Consider the following 22234-nt stretch of genomic DNA (forward strand, 5'->3'; position numbering starts at 1 on the left):
CTCTATATTTTGTTGATCTCGCAACGGCCAGAGAATGCGGCGCAAATAATTTGAAAAGAGGGTCCTGGGTTCGAACTTTGGGGCTCAGCTGCTTGTCCAAACACAGAGGTTGTCTTTGCATGCTCTTCCCACACTGAAATGCTTCAAAGATTCAGTCACGAGATTTGGAAACCTACAGGATTCTTCAGTTTTCCCTTTCTTCAGACTTCCAAGTCAGCCATGCGGCGTAGCTATGCTTGATCGTTGTGTGGTAGCACGTTGTACTTAAAATCAGCAAACATCTCTCTTTCTCTTCTACATCTTCATAACTGTAGAATTCACCTATTTTTTCAGGACTTCCGGCATTTGAAAAACAGTTTGTTCAATAGACTTAAGATGTTCTATGATGCCTTCTGAAGCTCAGACTGACTAAGAGCATGCATGACTAAATTTTTCAGGACTTTGGACATTCAGAAGATAGTTTTTTTCTTTTCTTACCATATCCTCAGGAGTACCCTTTTTTTTGGTCTCCACAAGCATTTTAAGTAAGCACTCACAACAGAAGAGATCAAAGAATGATCGACCACTACTCATGAAAAACTTCAAAAGTATTATATGCTCCTACTGATTAACCAAGGCAAACTGCACAGCTGCTATTTCTGTCTCGTCTTCCATGCGATAAAGAATTTTCGGCATTCCACTTTACATAAAAGCTTACATGAGTCTGTTTCAGGTTACAGCTTACAACATCAGCAGTATGAAATAAGGCTACATGCAGATGCTGCTGGACTGAGTGCACAAGAATGAGAGGGGAGTGGTGAATCCAACGACCAGCAAACCCTACCTAGAACAGCCAGTGCTTCTTTTTGGTCTTGCGCGTGGGAAGATCTGCAAAGAGCAGATTATAAGAGGACCGCAAGGTCATGTGGACCGACATGCATAACTCCGTTCCAAATGTAGGCACAACATGATGCTATAACTGGCGGTTCCGAATGTAAGCACAAAACTGGCGGCAGGTGCCATCGATCGAGCGAAATGGTGCTCACCTTCATTGGCATACAAAGAATTGTAGTGTACTTCGCACCAGAAACTTAGCCAAAGCTCTGCAGAAGGGAACAAAGAAATGATGAACACCAATTTACTGTGTATGAGAATGGGATATTTACCTGAAAGCAAGATCTCAACTCTAACCTCTTGTAGGAGCGGCGTCCCTGGGGACTATCTCGATCAGGCATGTGTCTCTAAACGACGTCAGCAGGCAAATTTTGGCACCAAACTGATTTAACAAATCAAAAGGTATCAGACAATTATAACTGATACATGATGCCTCTTAATACTGAAACAATTGGGTACTGGTAGCTTGGACTTCTGCCATATTCACATAAGAAGGCGGAGCATATTATTTTGAAGAATATTGATGTGTCATCTGAACTAACAGAGCATGTAACTCCAAAATGAAGCATGAGAAACATGAACCGGTGATGCATGATCATCAGGAGAAAACTAAGCAACTAAATATGAAAAACATGATGTTTTTAGCGCAATGAGCAAACAATTATAGGCTTATAGCTACAGAAATAAGTAAATAATAGTCCCTCCGATCCCAAATAAGTGTCGCAGCTTTCAACTAAGGTTGAACTAACCTTAGTTCAAAGCTTCGGCACTTTTTTGGATCGGAGGGAATATATTATTAGATTCGTATTTTTCAAAGGAGTTTCATTACGAACATGAAAATATCCAGCTCAATCTAGATGTACTAAATGCTGCAAGAAATAATGCAAAAACGAGATGTAGTCCAAAGATTTTTACTCATACAAAATAAATCAGCCATCTTGAAAGTGTTATGTTACCCGGTCTGCAGCCGCTTGTAAAGTCACATGATCTCCCCATTCCCCAGATCTACAATATCATAAACAATATAGCTATGTGTAAGGAGATGACTAACAAACTGAACTTACAGCATGGCAGCATTTCAAATCTGCTATGGACTGGAAGTCTGGAAGTATATAACCTTTTCATTTTCTTCAAGTAAACCTTGTAGTCCAATGGTACATAGCCTTCGTAGTGTTTCCTGAATTCCTTTAGCTAAAATACAGAGATGTTAGTACAGCATAACCGGTTATCATGAAAATAGATAGTGATAGATGTAACTGAGATTGCAGCCTCTGCATTCACATAATAAACACATTCTGCTAAGGCAAGAATATAGATCAGATAAAGAGAGGAGGGGTAATTTACCTGCTTCACTACTGCTTTCCTCACATGTCTGTGGTAATCAGGATTGCGGAATATCTGGTCTGCCAGAGCTCGAAACTGTAGAGAAAACAAGCAAGAAAAAATGGGAAAGGTTGAAGACACGGTAAAATCTCCACATGGAAGATGAGCTTAAAATACTCCCTCCGATCCATATTAATTAACGATGGTTTAGTGCAAAGGTGTACTAAACCAGCGTCAATTAGTATGGATCGGAGGGAGTAACATTTTCTTTTGTGGGGGAAGATGTGGAAAATTAAGGATACATAAATGTAGGGTTGATTCAAGGTATGTAGTAGAAATATTTTCTTAATAATTGGCTTTGTAAGAACAACATACTTATTCTGTGAAACATGTAACAAACTAACCTGGCAATTCCCATCCCCTTCTATCTGATATTCAGCTAAGCCATAAGTGCCCAACCTGCCAAAAAGAGGTCTGAGGTAAACGAACCTAACATGCAGAGGGGGTGAAAGCAATAACAAAATGCAACTATTACCTTTCCAATAATGATTCATGGTCTATGGTTGCATTACTAAAATCGGGAATTTTCCCATTAACTCGAGGAGTGTGCTGCCAATAAGGACGGCATCAGTAACTTAACATGAATGCAAGTACTAGAAACGTAAGGAACTTGGAGCATAATAATTAGATGTAGTAATGAATGCGGATAACATTACATTGTTCTATACTAGACTGACCACTGCTACCAATTTCTTTTACTGAATGTTACATATACAAGTTTCATCTCATGCCAAACAAATCAACAGAGAACAGATTCAAAAGGTAAATTTGAGGGAATCATTCAGAGGTCAGCCAAAAACAATGACAAATGCACATTCAAAAAGTGATAGATGAGTACCGGGAGTGAATCTAAGTGGGACAGTCGCTTTCCAAGGCTGCGCCCGTTGGTCTTTGCTTCAGTTAAAAGTGCACCGACGGTCCCGTCATCCTCACTCCCCTGAGTACTGGTGCTAATACTTGAGCAGGAGCTTTTACTAACTTGGTCCTGTTGTTCAGACATGCTATCTCAGAGAGAACATAGAGAATATAGGGTTCACTGTAAGCTGCGAAGAAATGAAAACAGGGCTTGGTTATAAACGATCCGAACAGTTGAGAGCTCACATCTGCACATCCACATGGACAACAAACAGTTGTTAGAAAAACTGGTGAGTAGCATCAAAATAAGCTGATGGATGGCCAAGACACATCCAATGGCTTCTATGTTAGCACTACAGCATACACATTACGATTAAAGCGTAGCGTACATGCAGTTCCTAGGTTTCCATTTCATGAAGAACAGAGATCTGAAATACTAAGCACATACCACATAGTGATGATTTTCAAGAGCACGAATCCGAAGCAAAACTGACAGTCAATACACAGTAGGTGTTCACATCACAATCTACTACTAAATCCTGTTGGGCGTGCAGCACAAACAGGGGCAGACCAAACAGAGTAGGTGTTCAATATGACAGTCTAGTAGTACTAGCACTCCACTAAATCCTGTTGGGCGTGCAGCACAAACAGGGGCAGACCAAAAACAGAGTAGGTGTTCAATATGACAGTCTAGTAGTACTAGCACTCCACTAAATCCTGTTGGGCGTGCAGCACAAACAGGTTCCAAGCTAACTTGGGGCACCGGCGTTCAGCTGAGCCCCCGAATTTATTTGGAAGATAAACTGCTACTAGGACTCCATGTCTCCATCCAAGTACGCAAGATTGAAACGTACATACATACATACAGTTCAAATACATACTCCGTACGTACCATTTTCTAAGGAAAACATACATCCTAGGTGCCCGTTCCATGAAGAACAGAGATCTCATCTCAGAAATGAAACACACAGTGAACATTTTCAGAAGCAGGAGATCCTGGCCAAACTGACAGCCAATACAAGGTAGGTCCTCGGCTCCTGGCAACACAATCTGCTACTAGTACCCCACTAAATCCCATTCGCAGCACGCAGCAACCAAATTCCGCAGCATAATGGACGGACCGGAGCATCCGTCCCAGGAAGAGGAGAACGTATTGCGGTTTCAGATTGCTAGCGGCAACGCGCCGGAAGAAAACTACTATCAGTAACAACAACGCAATCAGGTCAGGGTTGGTTACCGGCGGCAGCAACCGGTCTGACCCCGGATGGATCTCGGTGCGACGCCAGTCGAGTGGAGCGGAGGAGGACGGCTGACGGCTACGATGGGGGAAAATTGGCGTGCTTCGGTGGTGGGCGGGCGCGGTGGCGTGTTCGCCGGAGGGAGCTGGGATGGTGGTGGCGTGGGGATTTGAGAGAAGCGGGGGAAGCCAACCGCCGGGGAGGGGGAGAGGAGCAAGAAAGAAAGAAGGGAATAGCGAGTGCTCGAGCTCGAGGAGGGAAGGGGTATTTTCGTCATCTTTCGGTCGTGAATGGCGAGGCAGAGCGTTTGTCGGGACCATTCTACAGTCCCGCAAAACTGCTTGATTTTGGAAAAAAATATTGCTCCTAATAAGTGCCACACGTCAAGTATGAGGCCAACCCCACCACGCGATCACATCCTGTCCGACCCCGTCCGTTTGGGGTAAAAGGGACAAACCTGTCGGTCCAGCGCGATACGGTCCGGACACATCTTGTCCGTTTTGTGTCCGGCACGACCCATTTCGAGAGCAAACTTGCGCGGGATTTGGGTCACGGCGGACATCAAACGGACGCGCGCTCGCCCGCGTCGGAGACACGTGGCAGGCGGCCACCTACCTCCCACCCGCCCACATCAATGCGCGCCCGGGCCCGCCTGTCATCCGCCCAGGAAACGGTCGCGGTCCTTCTTAAATTGGGAAGCCGTGGACCATCGTCGTCCATAGTTCCCATCGCCACCCCCGCGGCCTCCTCAAAACCCGACAGTCAAACCCTAGCAGCCTCCTCGAACTCGTCGACCGCCCACCTCGCAGCCATGGGCCTGTGGAACTACGGCCGCAAGGGGAAGCACGACCGCAAGGCTGGCTCCTCGTCGGGACGCCGCCACGGCTCCGTGAAGGAGGAGGCCGCATGGCCACCGCGTCGTGCCTCCGTCGCGGCTCCATTCACCATCGCCCTAGGTCCGCGGGCCAGCGCGACCGGCAGTACCTCAGCGCTAAGGTATGCCGGCGCTACTCGGAGACGATGACGTCGGTCCCGTGGAGCGACGTCCACCTCCCCAACGCATGGAACCTCTCCGCCGACTGGGTCCCTATCCCGTCGGTGCCAACGAGCGGTCGTGCGCGTCGCGACGAGATCGAGTGCCGCCGCCTCCTCCCCGACGACCTGTACTACGACGACAGGTACGCCACCAACTCCACCCTCTGGGACACCTGGCTCAGGGACGAGCACGACGTGCGGCGCGCCTCATACTTCGCCCGCGCGGTCTAGGGGCCTCGGCGGGCATGGGAGGTGCGCGGGCATACACGGGTGTGCGGCCTCACGCCCACGCCATCGCCTTCCCCGTCTCCGTCACCACCTCCACCTCCTCGCATGACGGAGGAGGAGGAGGTCCGGCGCATGCAGCGCGTCATGGAGGACTCTGTGATGACGCATGATGAGCGCCAATGGCCGGGCCTAGACCGTGCGGTGGCCCTCTCTGCGGCCGGCGACGTCGCCATCCCCAAGCAGATGGAGGAGGAGGAGGTGGTCGCGTTCCCTCCGGATCTGGTGGGCGCGTCATGGAGCTGGTCGTGCACCGCGTCGGAGATGGCGCATACAGTGGGGGTCGTGAACTAGTGCCCCATGCCCCCGCTGTCACCGGAGCGGGGGCCTCGCCACGGGAGGAGGTGTTGCACGCACCTGCCAGCTTCCAGCCCGCCCCGTGCACCAGGGACCGCCGGTCCACCTCTGGACGCCGCCGACCTACGTCGACCTCGTCAGGGACGGCGACGACGACGACACCGGCGTCCAGTAAAGACGACGACGGCCACAGCATCGACGGGCTTCCTTTTTTTATGTTAATTATGTCAAACTGGGCCGTTTCGTGGCCGTGAAAACTGGGCCGTTTTTTATGTTAATGTTATTATGTTTTAAGTTTTTTAACTGCGCTTATTACTTTTTAGTTGAGTTTTTCTATTTTTTTTAATGAAGTCCAACACGGACATGATTGGGGGTGCCGTCGCGCGGTAGGCGCACGCACGATCCAATGGAGAGAAGCGGACATGGATGAACCCATTGCCGTCCTAAACGGACAAATCCGGCCAAATCGGACGTCCGCTTGGGTCGTGCGGTGGAGTTGGCCTGAGCACGTAGCAATTCAGACTTTTTTATGATAAATTTGGTAACAACTTTCGTGCTTCGGTTTGTCTTGAATTAAATTCCTTTTGAGGAAAGAGAGAGATATTCCATTAATATAAAGTTACTGTTCAGAGATAAGAATTCATCGATAAGAGACCCTGTGTGTAAGCCAAACAACGAGTCTTTTCACCAAAGAGAAATGTAGACGGTGTCGTCCATGAATCCGACTAATATAATTGGAAGATCCAAATGTTGTTAAGTTTGCACGAGTTTCTCTACTACTTCATTCGTTTCTTTTTCTTTTAAAAACACGATACAAATACGGACGTACTCGCATATACTCATCTTTATGAACACGTACAATCTATCCTTATGACCATCTTTAATAGTGACATATCATCTTAAAATTGGTAAAGTTATCAAAAACGACTCGTAGTCGATGGAAGTGTCTCCTTCCGTTGAACGCATATAGCAGGAAATCCTGAAATAAATTCAGAAATAAATGCGAGTACCAACACTTAAAATTTGGTGGATTAAGGATATCGGTGTTTACCTAAGAGCAAGTATAATAAGCTTACGTAAGCAGGCTGTAAGAGTTAAAAAAATATTTTTATGATGACATGAAGGGGAGAGAAGAGGAGAGAGAAGATAAGCCGGCTACAAAATAAGGGACAACTCCAACACGTGCTCTTAGGCACTATGTGAGAGTAAAAGGTGGGTCATGTATTAATAAAATAACACATCTGTTAGTGCATATTTCTCCCTAAGTGGTTTAGTGATTGATGATAATGCTTGTGCAGACTAATAGTGTGCATTGAGCATTTCAGATAATTCATGACTAGGTACAAAACGATTCAATGCCCTTCGAAGTCTTTCAAAGACGATTGCTTTCTACGTTTCTCTTTGGTGGATTTCAGTCGTAGAAAGTCGTACTATTAAAAGGTGGTCCACTTCGAAAAGGTTTGGGTGGAATCATCACATACACATTTCTATTGTACCACCTTTCCCTTGCTACAAATGGAGCTCCAACCTTGCTTTCCATGTATGTGCAAAAGGGCCAGCGGTAGTAATTTTTTAGTACCGCTCCATGGGCGATAGTACCGCTCTCTGGGCGATAGTAGTTTTTTTTACTACCGCTCCGTCGGACTTTCTACGCATCCTTTTGCCTCTAGAGTGGTAGGCACGGTAGTATTTTATTACTACCGGGGTTGGTGAGCTGTCGGGCGGTAGTACCGCTCCTAGCAGCGGTAGTACCACTCCTGGAGCGGTAGTACCGCTTGGCTAGTGCAGTAGGTGGGGGTAACGGTTGCATTGTTCTCCTCACTATATAAATGTATCTTCTTCCCTCAGAAGCTCACCTCTTACCTCCCCAAGCTCCATTTTTGCTCCAAAACTCATTCTTGCCCGATCTCTCTCCCTAGCCAATCAAATTTGTTGATTTCCTAGGGATTGCTTGAGAAAGCCTTGATCTACACTTCCACCAAGAGATATATTTGATTCCCCCCACTAATCCCTTGCGGATCTTGTTACTCTAGGGTGTTTGAGCACCCTAGACGGTTGAGGTCACCTTGGAGCCACATTCCATTGTGGTGAAGCTTCGTGGTCTTATTGGGAGCCTCCAAGCTTTGTGTGGAGATAGCCCCAACCTTGTTTGTAAAGGTCCAGTCGCCGCCTTCAAGGGCACCAATAGTGGAATCACGACATCTCGCATTGTGTGAGGGCGTGAGGAGAATATGATGGACCTAGTGGCTTCTTGGGGAGCATTGTGCCTCCATACCGCTCCAACGAAGACGTACTTCCTGTCAAAGGGAAGGAACTTCGATAACACATCCTCGTGTCCACCGGTTCCACTTGCGGGTATCTCTTACCTTTATTTTGTACTTAGTAACGAAGACGTACTTCTTGTCAAAGGGAAGGAACTTCGATAACACATCCTCGTGTCCACCGGTTCCACTTGTGGGTATCTCTTACCTTTATTTTGTACTTAGTAACGAAGACGTACTTCCTGTCAAAGGGAAGGAACTTCGATAACACATCCTCGTGTCCACCGGTTCCACTTGCGGGTATCTCTTACCTTTATTTTGTACTTAGTATTGGTGTGGTGTATTCCTTACTTGCACTTGTTGTCCTTGTTGTTAGCATCATATGGGTTGCTCACCTAGTTGTTCATATAGAGAACCTTTTTTTGCTAACCCTAATTTGTTAAGACAAGCTAAAAATTGTAGTTGCCTGTTTACCACCCCCACTCTAGTCAACCATATTGATCCTTTCAATTGGTATGAGAGCCACATCTCTTTATTAAGGGTTTCATCACCCGAAGAGTATGGTTGGCGATGGTGAGGTTCGGCCCGAAGGGTCCGAGGCCGTGGAGTTGGTTTCGGTCACACTGGACGACTTGAATGAGGCCATGGCTTCATTGAAGACGTCCATGACGACCAAAGTCAAATCCATGCTTAAAGAATTACTTGAGGGGATGAAGAATTCTCCCGACCCGTTGCTTGTGGTTAAACGCACCACATTGGAGTCGGAGGCCAATTCCAACAAGGAAGCGGCTAAAGGTACTCGAACTTATTCCCTTATTTACAAGAATGGGACAGGAACCTTTGCCTCGGTTCCTCCTCCCCCGGTCTATGGAGGACCGGTCCCTACACCGCATATTAATAACCTTGGTCCTCCTCCTAAACTTGTTAAAGGTGATTTCGCTAATTGGGTCTTTTTCATCAAGTCCCATTTGAATCACAGCTAAACAAATCTTTGGAGAATCATCGAATAGGGCTATTACCCACATGATCCAAGGAACCTCACTCCAAGAGAAGAGGCGGACAACTAATACAATCATTTCGCGGTGTTCATCCTTCAATCTGTGGTTCCTCCAGAAGATCTACCTCACCTACACCCCTTCACCGTGCAAAGGATTGTTGGGAGCACATCATGGTGCTGTACAAGGGGAGCTCAAGCATTCAACGGTCTAACTTTGAAGTGGTTCTTGATCAGGCCGATGAGTTTTTGATGCTAGAAGATGAGGACCCCCGTGATCTCTATCGAAGGGTGACTACTCTTGTCGTTGCTCTCCAAGACCATGGGAGCAAAGATACGGATGACACTTGGATCAAGTGCAAGTTTCTCAGGGCCATCATTCCATTCAACAAAGCCATGTCTTCCATCATTCGTCCAAGACCAGATTTCCACACCTTGACCTCATGCGAAGTGTTGGATGAGTTTATTACTATGGATATTATGAACAAGACCGCCGACAATGCTCTTGCTTGTGTCCGTTCGAAGATAGCCTCACCCAACCTTGCTTTGAGAACCAAGGCCATTGTTGATGAAGAAGAAGAGGAAGAAGATGTTTGCCCCGAAGACACAAAGTATGCCTATCACGAGCACATGGATCTTGCTTCAAGGCAGTTTTGTGGCAACAAGAGAAACTCAAGGCCCAACTTCTCCAAGGACAACTCAAGTGGGTCCAAGAACAAGCAGCGTGTATGGACATGCTACAACTGCGGCAATGTGAGTCACTTTGTGGCAGATTGTCCTTATGAGAAGAGGGAAGACAACGGGGGCAAGCTCATTCGCAAGGACAGAGCCAAGTCCTTCCCAAGCAAGAACACCTTTACCAAGAAGACTCCTCCAAGGGGTTTGGTGGCCCATGAAGAGTACACCTCCGATGATGACGAAGATGATAGAGGTCTTGAGGGGATGGCAACGGCTACCATGGCCATTGCCACTTCCTCCCCGAAGGTGTCTCTCTTTGGCACCACCAACGAGAACCGCATCGCCAAGTGCCTCATGGCCAAGGGTATCAATAAGGTAACCCCCAACATCAAGAGCACTCTCACTACCTCTCCTTCTTTGCTATATTGTGTTGATAAAAATGAGGTAGTGGAGCTTGATGAGAATGAATTTGACAAATTCCTGTGTAAGATCAAAGGTGAAACCAGGAAGCACTTTGTTGCTCTTTTGGAACAACTTGGTGAGGCCAATGATCTCATTGGGACTCATGAGGATACTATATCCAAGTTGCAAGAACATAGTCATGATTACGCCTATGAGATTGCGGAACTATCCGTTGCTCTAGAAGAAGAGTGTGGTCTTCATTTGGCTCTTGAGGAGTCACACAATGTTGATCATGCTAAATTACAAAAAGATCTTGATCATGCTATTGTTCTTACTCATGTGCTTAAATCTGAGAAAGTTGCACTTGGGGTTGGCCATGATAGACTCAAGGAATAATTTGACACACTTAACAAGGCCCACAAGGTCTTGAAAGGTGCTCATTTCTCTCTTAAGGAGTCTCATGATCAACTCCAAGTAAAACTAACCAAGGATATTTCTACTTGTCCTCCTTTTGTTCTAATTGATAATGCTCGTGCTACTAACCCTTGTGAGCATGTGCATCTTGTGGAGGAGAATTCCAAGTTGAAAGAACAACTTGAAAAGGGCATTGTGTCATGCATCCAAGGCGAGAAGAATCTAAATGACCTTTTGAGTAATCAAAATGAAGTGGTGCGAAAGGAAGGACTTGGGTTTGCACCCGAGTCTAAGAAGAAAAATAAGAACAAGACCAAGCTTTCTCCCCCTCTCAAGGACATCTTTGTCAAAGAGGGTGAGAGTACTCATAAGAAGATGAAGAACAAGGAAGGGGGTGACAATGCCAAGAAGGGCAAAACCACCTCTACCAACAAAGCCGACGACTTTAACCCCTCTTATGTTTTATGTCGTGCTAGTGATGGGCATTTTTATGCCAAATTTGTTGGTTCTTATTATGAGTACATTGAATGGGCTATTTGGGTTCCTAAGACCCTTGTTTCTAACATCAAAGGACCCATTCAACAATGGGTACCTAAATCCAAGCATTGATCTCTTGTAGAAGTTTGCTTCCGGTGGAGTGTCATGGTTGCTCGACAGTGGAGCCACAAATCATATGACCGGGAGCAAGGACTTAGTGGTGGATGTGCATCCAATTCCATCTATGCCCACTCATGTCCAATTTGTTGATGCTTCAACATCTAAGGTAATGGGATTTGGTAAGGTGGTCATCTCTCAAGATTTATCCATAGAGAACGTCATGCTTGTTGAGTCCCTTGCATACAATTTGCTTTCCATTCGTCATCTTGCAATTATGGGCTTTGCCACTTTCTTTAATCTTGATACCGTGGCCTTTTTGTGGAGCAAGACTCTTAAAGTAGCATTTTTTGGAAATGTCGAGAACGATCTCTATGTGGTGAACTTTTCGGAGCGACCTACTAAGATCACGACTTGTCTAATGGATAAAGTTGATGTGGGTTGGCTATGGCATCGCCGGCTAGCTCATGTCAATATGAGATCTTTGCAAAGTCTCCTCAAAGGGGACCATGCTCGTGGAATAACAAATGTGAGTTTTGCGAGTGACCGTGCTTGCAGTGCTTGGATTGAAGGAAATATTCATGAAACAGCTCACCGACCCACAACTATCATCTACTCTAAAAGGCCTTTGGAGCTCCTTCACATGGATCTCTTTGGTCCTCCATCTTTTGATAGTCTTGGGGGAAGAGAGTATTGCTTGGTGATTGTGGATGACTACTCAAGATACACTTGGGTATACTTCTTCAAGAGGAAGAGTGAGACTCAACAAACTATCATCGAATTTGCTAATGAAGCTCAACGTTGACATGAAGCAAAGATATTGATAGAAGTGACAACGACACCGAGTTCAAGAACTACACCTTGAATGAGTTCCTTAGTGACGAGGGTATCAAGCATCAATATTCAGCACCCTATACCCCCCAACAGAATGGTGTGGCGGAGAGGAAGAACCAGACGTTGATGGACACGACAAGAACCATGATGGCGGAGTTCAAATCTCCGTACAACTTTTGGGCCGAAGCCATTAGCACCGCATGTCATGCATCCAATCGGCTCTACCTCCGCAAAGGCTTGAACAAGACTCCATATGAGATTCTTACCGGGAACAAGCCCAATCTCAAGTACTTCTCGGTGTTCGGTTGCAAGTGTTTCATACTTAAGAAAAGTGTTTGTTTGTCTAAATTCAAAGCTAAAGCTCAGGAGGGCATATTTGTTGGTTATGCTACATGTTGGAAATATGCCCTAGAGGCAATAATAAAATGATTATTATTATATTTCCTAGTTCATGATAATTGTCTATTATTCATGCTATAATTGTATTAACCGGAAACCGTAATACATGTGTGAATATATAGATCAAATGTGTCCCTAGTGAGCCTCTAGTTGGCTAGATCGTTGATCAATAGATGGCCATGGTTTCCTGATCATGGACATTGGATGTCATTGATAACGGGATCACATCATTAGGAGAATGATGTGATGGACAAGACCCAATCCTAAGCATAGCACTAGATCGTATTGTTCGTCTGCTAAAGCTTTTCTAATGTCAAGTATCATTTCCTTAGACCATGAGATTGTGCAACTCCCGGATACCGTAGGAGTGCTTTGGGTGTATCAGACGTCACAACGTAACTGGGTGATTATCAAGGTGCACTATAGGTATGTCCGAAAGTGTATGTTGGGTTGTATGAATACTGGGATTTGTCACTCCGTGTAACGGAGAGGTATCTCTGGTCCCACTCGGTAATACACCATCATATTGAGCTCAATGTGACTAAGGAGTTAGCCACGGTATGATGTGTTACGTAACGAGTAAAGAGACTTGTCGGTAACGATATTGAACAAGGTATAGGGATACCGATGATCGAATCTTGGGCAAGTATCATACCCGTAGACAAAGGGAATTGCGTACGGGATTGATTGAATCCCCGACATCATGGTTCATCCGATTAGATAATCGTGGAACATGTGGGAGCCAACTATTGGAAATATGCCCTAGAGGCAATAATAAATTAGTTATTATTATATTTCTTTGTTCATGATAATCGTTTATTACCATGCTATAATGTAAGTCACGGGATCTTGTATTACGGAACGAGTAAAGAGACTTGTCGGTAAACGAGATTGAAATAGGTATGCGGATACTGACGATCGAATCTCGGGCAAGTAACATATCGAAGGACAAAGGGAATGATATACGAGATTATATGAATCCTTGGCACTTAGGTTCAATCGATAAGATCTTCGTAGAATATGTAGGATCAAATATGGGCATCCAGGTCCCGCTATTGGATATTGACCGAGGAGTCCCTCGGGTCATGTCTACATAGTTCTTGAACCCGCAGGGTCTCCACACTTAAGGTTCGGCGATGTTTTATGCGTATTTGAGTTATATGGTTGGTTACCGAATGTTGTTCGGAGTCCCGGATGAGATCACAGACATCACGAGGGTTTCTGGAATGGTCCGGAGACGAAGATTGATATATAGGATGACCTCATTTGATTACCGGAAAGTTTTCGGGCATTACCGGGAATGTACCGGGAGTGACGAATGGGTTCCGGATGTTCACCGGGGGGGGCAGCCCACCCGGGGGAAGCCCATAGGCCTTAGGGGTGCCGCATCAGCCCTTAGTGGGCTGGTGGGACAGCCCAAGAGACCCTATGCGCAGGAGATAAAGAAATCAAAGAGAAAGAAAAAAAAGGGGGGGGGGGGAGTGGGAAGGAAGGGGAGGACTCCACCTTCCAATCCTAGTTGGACTAGGATTGGAGGTGGACTCCTCCACCCCTAGTTCGACCGACCCCTTGGGGCTCTCTTGAGCCTCAAGGCAGGTCCCTCTCCCTCCCTCCTATATATACTAAGGTATTAGGGCTGATTCGAGACAACTTTGCCACGGCAGCCCGACCACATACCTCCATGGTTTTTTCTCTAGATCGTATTTCTGCGGAGCTCGGGCGGAGCCCTACTGAGATAGATCACCACCAACCTCCGGAGCGCCGTCACGCTGCCGGAGAACTCATCTACCTCTTTGTCTCTCTTGCTGGATCAAGAAGGCCGAGATCATCGTCGAGCTGTACGTGTGCTGAACGCGGAGGTGCCGTCCGTTCGGCACTAGATCGGAGCGGATCATGGGACGGATCACGGGACAGTTCGTGGGACGATTCGCGGGGCAGATCGAGGGACGTGAGGACGTTCCACTACATCAACCGCGTTTCTTAACCCTTCCTGTTGTGCGATCTACAAGGGTATGTAGATCTGAATCTCCTCTCGTAGATGAACATCCCCATGATAGGAATTGCGTGTGCGTAGGAAATTTTTTGTTTCCCGTGCGACTTTCCCCAATACCAACATGGATATCCAGACCCCGCAGTTGGTTATTGACCGGAGAGGTGTCTCGGTCTTGTCTGCATGGTTCCCATGGCGAGTGTCGGTTTCTCCAACTTTAGTTGAATCGGATTTGATCGAGGAGGTCCTTGGAGAGAGGTTAAATAGCAATTCATACATCTCCGTTGTGGTGTTTGCGTAAGTAAGATGCAATCCTACTAGATACCCATGGCAACCACGTAAAACATGCAACAACAATTAGAGGACGTCTAACTTGTTTTTGCAGGGTATGCTTGTGATGTGATATGGCCAACGACATGATGTGATATATTGGATGTATGAGATGATCATGTTGTAATAGTTAATATCGACTTGCACGTCGATGCTACGGCAACCGACAGGAGCCATAGGGTTGTCATTAAACTAATGTTTGTGTTTGCAAATGCGTTTACTATATTGCTAGGACGTAGCTTTAGTAGTAATAGCATAGCATACACGACAACCTCGATGGCGGCACGATGATGGAGTTCATGATGATGGGGATCATGGTGTGGCGCCGGTGACAAGACGATCATACCGGTGCTTTGGTGATGGAGATCAAGGAGCACTTGATGATGGCCATATCATGTCACTTATGAATTGCATGTGATGTTAATCCTTTATGCACCTTATCTTGCTTAGAACGACGGTAGCATTATGAGGTGATCTCTCACTAAAAATTCAAGACGACATTGTGTTCTCCCCGACTGTGCACCGTTGCGATAGTTCGTCATTTGGAGACACCACGTGATGATGATAGACTCAACTTCACATACAACGGGTGCAAAACAGTTGCACACGCGGAACACTCGGGTTAAGCTTGACGAGCCTAGCATGTGTAGACATGGCCTCGGAACACATGAGACCGAAAGGTCGAGCATGAATCGTATAGTTGATATGATTAGCATAGAGATGCTTACCGCTGAAACTATTCTCGGCTCACGTGATGATCGGACTTGAGATAGTGGATTTGGATCATGAACCACTCAAATGACTAGAGAGATGTACTTTTTGAGTGGGAGTTCTTAAGTAATATGATTATTTGAACTAATTGTCATGAACATAGTCTAATGGTCTTTGCGAATTACGATGTAGCTTGCGCTATAGCTCTACTGTTTTTATATGTTCCTAGAGAAAATTTAGTTGAAAGTTGATAGTACCAAAACTTTGCAGACCGAGTCTGTAAAACTGAGGATTGTCCTCGTTGCTGCGCAGAAGGCTTATGTCCTTAATGCACCACTCGGTGTGCTGCACCTCGAGCGTCGTCTGTGGATGTTGTGAACATCCGACATACACATTTCTGATAACTACGCGATAGTTCAGTGCAAAATACTTAATGGCTTAGAAGCAAGGCACCGAAGACGTTTTTGAAACGTCACAGAACATAAGAGATGTTCTAAAAAGATGAAATTGTGATTTCATGCTTGTGCCCTTGTTAAGAGGAATGAGACCTCCAACAAGATTCTTTGTCCATGAAGTAAAGGAGAAAAGCTCAATAGTTGAGCGTGTGCTCAGATTGTGTGAGTACGACAATCGCTTGAATCAAGTGGGATTTAATCTTCGAGATGAGATAGTGATGGTTCTCCAAAGTCACTGCCACCAAGCTGTGAGAGCTTCGTGATGAACTATAACATATCAAGGATAGATACAATGATCCTTGAGCGATTCGCGATGTTTGACACTGTGAAAGTAGAAATCAAGAAGGAGCATCAATAGTTGATGGTTAGTAAAACCACTAAGTTTCAAGAAAGGCAAGGGGTACAAGGGATACTTCATGAAACAGCAAAACAGTTGCTGCACTAATGAAGAGACCCATGATTAAACCCAAACCCGAGACTAAGTGCTTCTGTTATGAGGGGAACCGTCACTGAGGCGGAGCTACCCTAGATACTTGGTAGATAAGAAGGCTGGCAAAGTCGAAAGAAGTATATTTGATATACATGATGTTGATGTGTACTTTACTAGTACTCCTAGTAGCGCGAGGGTATTGGATACCGGTTCGGTTGCTAAGTGATTAGTAACACAAAATGAAAGCTACGGAATAAACGGAGACTAGCTAAAAGCAAGGTGACGATACGTGTTGGAAGTGTTTCCAAGGTTGATATGATCAAACGTCGCACGCTCCCTCTACCATCGGGATTGGTGTTAAACCTAAATAATTGTTATTTGGTGCTTGCGTTAAGAATGAACATGATTGGATCGTGTTTATTGCAATACGATTATTCATTTAAAGAGAATAATGGTTACTCTATTTGCTTGAATAATTACCTTCAATGGTTTATTGAATCTCGATTGTAGTGTTGCACATGTTCATGATGTTGGTGCCAAAAGATACAAGGTAATGATGATAGTACCACTTACTTGTGGCACTGTCGCTTGAGTCATGTTGGTATAAAGTGCATGAAGAGGCTCCATGTTGATGGATCTTTATACTCACTTGGTTTTTGAATCATTTGTGACATGCAAATCATACCACATGAGCAAGGCCTTGTTTTCATTGAGATGAAACAAGCTAGTAACTTGTTGGAAGTAATACATTTTGATGTATGCAGTCCAATGGGTGTTGAGGCACGCAGTGGATATCATTATGTTCTTACTTCAATGACGATTTGAGTAGATACATGAGTATTTACTTAATGAATCACAAAGTCTGAAATATTGAAAAAGGTTCAATTCTATTTTAGAGTGAAGTTCGTCGTAACATGAGGATAAACTGTCTACGATATGATCATAGAGATGAATATCTGAGTTGCAAGTTTTGGTACACAGTTAAGACAATGTGGAAGTTGTTTCACAATTCATGCCACCAAGAACACCATGGTGTGATGGTGTCATAGCCGCGACCTATTTGATATGGTGCATACTATGATGTCTCTTATCGAATTACCACTATCATTTATGGGTTATGCATTAGAGACAACTGCATTCACTTTGAATAGGGCACCACGTATTTCCGTTGAGATGACACAGTATAGACTATGGTTTGGAGAAACCTAAGTTGTCGTTTCTTGGAAGTTTGGGGCTGCAACGCTTATGTGAAAAGGTTTCAGTCTGATAAGCTCGAACCCAAAGCGGATAAATACGTCTTTATAGGATATCCTAAACAGTTGGATACATCTCCTATCTTAGATCCGGAAGCAAAATGTTTGTTTCTAGAAACGGATCCTTTCTCGAGGAAAGGTTTCTCTCGAAAGAATTGAGTGGGAGGGTGGTGGAACTTGATGAGGTTAGTGAAACCGTCACTTCAACCAGTGTGTAGCAGGGCACATGAAGATGTTCCTGTGGCGCCTACACCAATTGAAGTGGAAGCTGATGATGGTGATCATTGAAGCTTCGGATCAAGTTACTACAAAACTCGTAGATCGACAAGGTCGCGTACTACTATAGAGTGGTACAGTAACCCTGTCTTAGAGGTCATGTTGTTAAACAACAATGAACCTACGAGCTATGGAGAAGCGATGGTGGGCCCGGATTTCGACAAATGGCCGGGGGCCATGAAATCCGAGAGAGGATCCATGTATAAAACAAAGTGTAGACTTTGGAAGAACTCCTTGATGGTAGTAAGACTATTAAGTAAAGATGGATCTTTAAAAGTAAAATAGACGATGATGGTGACTACTGACTATTAAGAAAAGATTGACTTGTCGCAAAGATGTTTTCGACAAGATCAAAGAGTTGACTATGATGAGACTTTCTCACTCGTAGCGATGCTAAAAGTCTGTTGAAATTATGTTAGTATGTGTTGCGTTATTTACGAAATATTGCACATAGGATGTCAAAACATTGTTTCCTCGACGGTTTCCTTGAGGAAAGGTTGTATGTGATACAACCAGAAGGTTTTGTCGATCCTAAGGATACTAACAAGTATGCAAGCTCCAACGATCCTATTATGGAGTGGTGCAAGCATCTCGGAGTTGGAATATATCTTTGATGTGATGATCAAAGCTTTTGGGTTTGTACAAGGTTTATGAGAAACTTGTATTTCCAAAGAAGTGAGTGGGAGCACTGTAGTATTTCTGATAAAGTATATGTGGTTGACATATTGTTGATCAGAAGTAATGTAGAGTTTGTGTAAAGCATAAAGGTTGTTTGAAAGGGGGTTTTCAAAGGAAGACCTGGATAGAGCTACTTGAACATTGAGCATCAAGATCTATGGAGATAGATCAAAATGCTAAACAGAACTTTCAAATGAAATGCATGCCTTGACAAGTTTTTGAAGGAATAGATCAGCAAAGAAAGAGTTCTTGGTTGTGTTGTAAGGTGTGAATTTGAGTAAGACTCAAAAGCCTGACCACGGCAGAAGAAAGAGAAAGGACGAAGGTTGTCCCCTATGCCTTAGCCGTAGACTCGACAGTATGCCATGCTGTGTACCGCACCTGATGTGTGCCTTGCTACAAGTCTGTTAAGAGGTACACAGAGTGATCCAGGATTGAATCACTGATCAACGGTCAAAGTTATCCTTAGTAACTAATGGACTAAGGAATTTTTCTCGATTATGGAGGTGGTTAAAGAGTTCGTCGTAAAGGGTTACGTCGATGCAAGCTTTGACACTAATCCGAAGAACTATGAGTAGTAAAACAGATTCGTATGGTAGAGTAGATATTTGGAATCTTTCCGAATAGCACATAGTAGTAGCATCTATAAGATGACATAAAGATTTGTAAATCTCACTTGGATCTGAAAGGGTTCAGAACCGTCGACTAAAACCTCTCTCACAGGCAAGACGTGATCAAACCCCACAACTGTAAGGGTGTTGGATTCGTTAGAATCACATAGTGATGTGGACTAGATTAATGACTCTAGTGCAAGTGGGAGACTCTTGGAAATATGCCCTAGAGGCAATAATAAATTAGTTATTATTATATTTCTTTGTTCAAGATAATCGTTTATTATCCATGCTATAATTGTATTGATTGGAAACACAATACTTGTGTGGATGCATAGACAAAACACTGTCCCTAGTAAGCCTCTAGTTGACTAGCTCGTTGATCAAAGATGGTCAAGGTTTCGTGACCATAGGCAAGTGTTGTTACTTGATAACGGGATCACATCATTAGGAGAATCATGTGATGGACTAGACCCAAACTAATGAACGTAGCATGTTGATCGTGTCATTTTGTTGCTACTGTTTTCTGCGTGTCAAGTATTTATTCCTATGGCCATGAGATCATATAACTCACTGGCACCGGAGGAATGCCTTGTGTGTATCAAACATCACAATGTAACTGGGTGACTATAAAGATGCTCTACAGGTATCTCCGAAGGTGTCCGCTGAGTTAGTATGGATCAAGACTGGGATTTGTCACTCCGTGTGACGGAGAGGTATCTCGGGGCCCACTCGGTAATACAACATCACACACAAGCCTTGCAAGCAATGGACTTAGTGTAAGTCACGGGATCTTGTATTACGGAACGAGTAAAGAGACTTCCCGGTAAACGAGATTGAAATAGGTATGCGGATACTGACGATCGAATCTCGGGCAAGTAACATACCGAAGGACAAAGGGAATGACATACGAGATTATATGAATCCTTGGCACTGAGGTTCAATCGATAAGATCTTCGTAGAATATGTAGGATCCAATATGGGAATCCAGGTCCCGCTATTGGATATTGACCGAGGAGTCCCTCGGGTCATGTCTACATAGTTCTCGAACCCGCAGGGTCTGCACACTTAAGGTTCGGCGATGTTTTATGCGTATTTGAGTTATATGGTTGGTTACCAAATGTTGTTCAGAGTTCCGGATGAGATCACTGACGTCATGAGGGTTTCCGGAATGGTCCGGAGACGAAGATTGATATATAGGATGACCTCATTTGATTACCGGAAATTTTTCGGGCATTACCGGGAATGTCTCGGGAGTGATGAATGGGTTCTGGATGTTCACCTGGGGGGGGGGGGGGCAGCCCACCCGGGGGAAGCCCATAGGACTTAGGGGTGCTGAATCATCCCTTAGTGGGCTGGTGGTACAGCCCAAGAGGACCTATGCGCAGGAGATTAATAAATCAAAGAGAAAGAAAAAAGGGGGGAAGTGGGAAGGAAGGGAAGGACTCCACCTTCCAATCCTAGTTGGACTAGGATTCGAGGTGGACTCCTCCACCCCTAGTTCGACCGACCCCTTGGGGCTCTCTTGAGCCTCAAGGCAGGTCCCTCTCCCTCCCTCCTATATATACTGGGGTATTAGGGCTGATTTGAGACAAGTTTGCCACGGCGGCCCGACCACATACCTCCACGGTTTTTCCTCTAGATCGTATTTCTGCGGAGCTCGGGCGGAGCCCTGCTGAGATAGATCACCACCAACCTCCCGAGCACCGTCACGCTGCCGGAGAACTCATCTACATCTCCATCTCTCTAGCTGGATCAAGAAGGCCGAGATCATTGTCGAGTTGTACGTGTGATGAACGCGGAGGTGCCGTACGTTCGGCACTAGATCGGAGCGGATCATGGGACGGATCGCGGGACGGTTCGTGGGACGATTTGCGGGGCGGATCGAGGGACGTGAGGACGTTCCACTACATCAACCGCGTTTCTTAACGCTTCCTGCTGTGTGATCTACAAGGGTATGTAGATCTGAATCTCCTCTCGTAGATGAACATCACCATGATAGTAATTGCGTGTGCGTAGGAATTTTTTTGTTTCCCATGCGACTTTCCCCATCACCAACATGGATATCCAGACCCCGCTGTTGGTTATTGACCGGAGAGGTGTCTCGGTCATGTCTGCATGGTTCCCGAACCCGTAGGGTCTACACACTTAAGGTTCGATGACGCTAGGGTTATTATGGGAATAGTATACATGGTTACCGAAGGTTGTTCGGAGTCCCAGATGGGATCCCGGACGGCACGAGGAGTTCGGAGGTAAAGATTCATATGTAGGGAGTGGAGAATTGATCACCGGAAGTTTTTCGGGGATTGTCGGTAATGTACCGGGACGACCGGAAGGGTTCCGGGGGTCCACCGGGAGGGGCCACCAACCCAAAGTGGCTACATGGGTGATACGTCCCGAACATATCTATAATTTCTGCTTGTTCCATGATCTTTTAGGTGACATTGTTATATGTTTTGCTACACTTTTATATCATTTTACACATATTTGGACTAACCTATTAACTCAGTGCAGCCAGTGCCAGCTTCTGTCTGCTGATGTCTATTTTGCAGGGGCTTTTACCCAATTTTCCGAAGCCCGAAAAATTCCAGAATTTTTTTATAAAAATCAGCGAAACAGAAGCTTCCGGATCACCGAAGATGGGCCACGGGGGGGCCAGGGGTTGCCCAGGCGACCTGCTGGCACAGCCAGGCCCTAGGTCGTGCCAGGAGGCCGCCTGGGTGGGCCCCACCTCCTCTGGTGCCCTCCTTTGGCCTATATTTAGAGTCCCGAGAGGAAACCCTTCCACAACTTCCAGAATCGCGAATTTCTCCATCGTTCCGTAGCCGCAGCGCTTCCGAGATCGGGAGCGTCAGGAGACTTCTTCCCGGCACCCTGCCGGAGGGAGGATTGACCTCCGGGAGCTTCTCCATTGCCATGGACGCTTCTTGGACGTGTCGTGAGTAGTCCTTCTTGGAC

General features: G+C 45.5%; 1 protein-coding gene across 3 annotated transcripts; it reads right to left on the minus strand.

Moving 5' to 3' along the window:
- Positions 1-607: 607 nt before the first annotated feature.
- Positions 608-4613, minus strand: LOC123402965 (OVARIAN TUMOR DOMAIN-containing deubiquitinating enzyme 11). Of its 3 annotated transcripts, none has more exons than XM_045096935.1 (10): positions 4349-4605; positions 3095-3299; positions 2732-2805; positions 2601-2655; positions 2218-2292; positions 1991-2064; positions 1830-1878; positions 1171-1255; positions 1026-1082; positions 608-867 (listed from the first exon to the last, which is right to left on the minus strand). In XM_045096935.1, the coding sequence occupies exons 2-10, from the start codon at positions 3254-3256 to the stop codon at positions 824-826; spliced, it is 675 nt and encodes a 224-aa protein (XP_044952870.1). In that variant the 5' UTR covers positions 3257-3299; positions 4349-4605; the 3' UTR covers positions 608-823. The 3 variants fall into 3 exon arrangements, with proteins under 3 accessions (XP_044952870.1, XP_044952872.1, XP_044952873.1); XM_045096937.1 differs by having other exon boundaries at positions 3095-3359; XM_045096938.1 differs by lacking the exons at positions 608-867; positions 1026-1082 and having other exon boundaries at positions 1172-1347; positions 4349-4613.
- Between the last annotated feature and the right edge of the window lie 17621 nt (positions 4614-22234).

The sequence above is a fragment of the Hordeum vulgare genome, chromosome 6H (genome assembly GCF_904849725.1).
Source record: "Hordeum vulgare subsp. vulgare chromosome 6H, MorexV3_pseudomolecules_assembly, whole genome shotgun sequence".
Lineage (NCBI taxonomy): Eukaryota > Viridiplantae > Streptophyta > Magnoliopsida > Poales > Poaceae > Hordeum > Hordeum vulgare.

What these genes read in the sequence shown, in the direction of transcription:
- LOC123402965 (XM_045096935.1), bottom strand. Translation starts at nt 3,256, where the DNA reads ATGTCTGAACAACAGGACCAAGTTAGTAAAAGCTCCTGCTCAAGTATT. An exon ending in AAGGGGATGGGAATTGCCAG is followed by an intron (nt 2,293 to 2,600) that starts GTTAGTTTGTTA and finishes TTTTCTCTACAG; the next exon opens with TTTCGAGCTCTGGCAGACCA. An exon ending in TACTTGAAGAAAATGAAAAG is followed by an intron (nt 1,879 to 1,990) that starts GTTATATACTTC and finishes ATGATATTGTAG; the next exon opens with ATCTGGGGAATGGGGAGATC.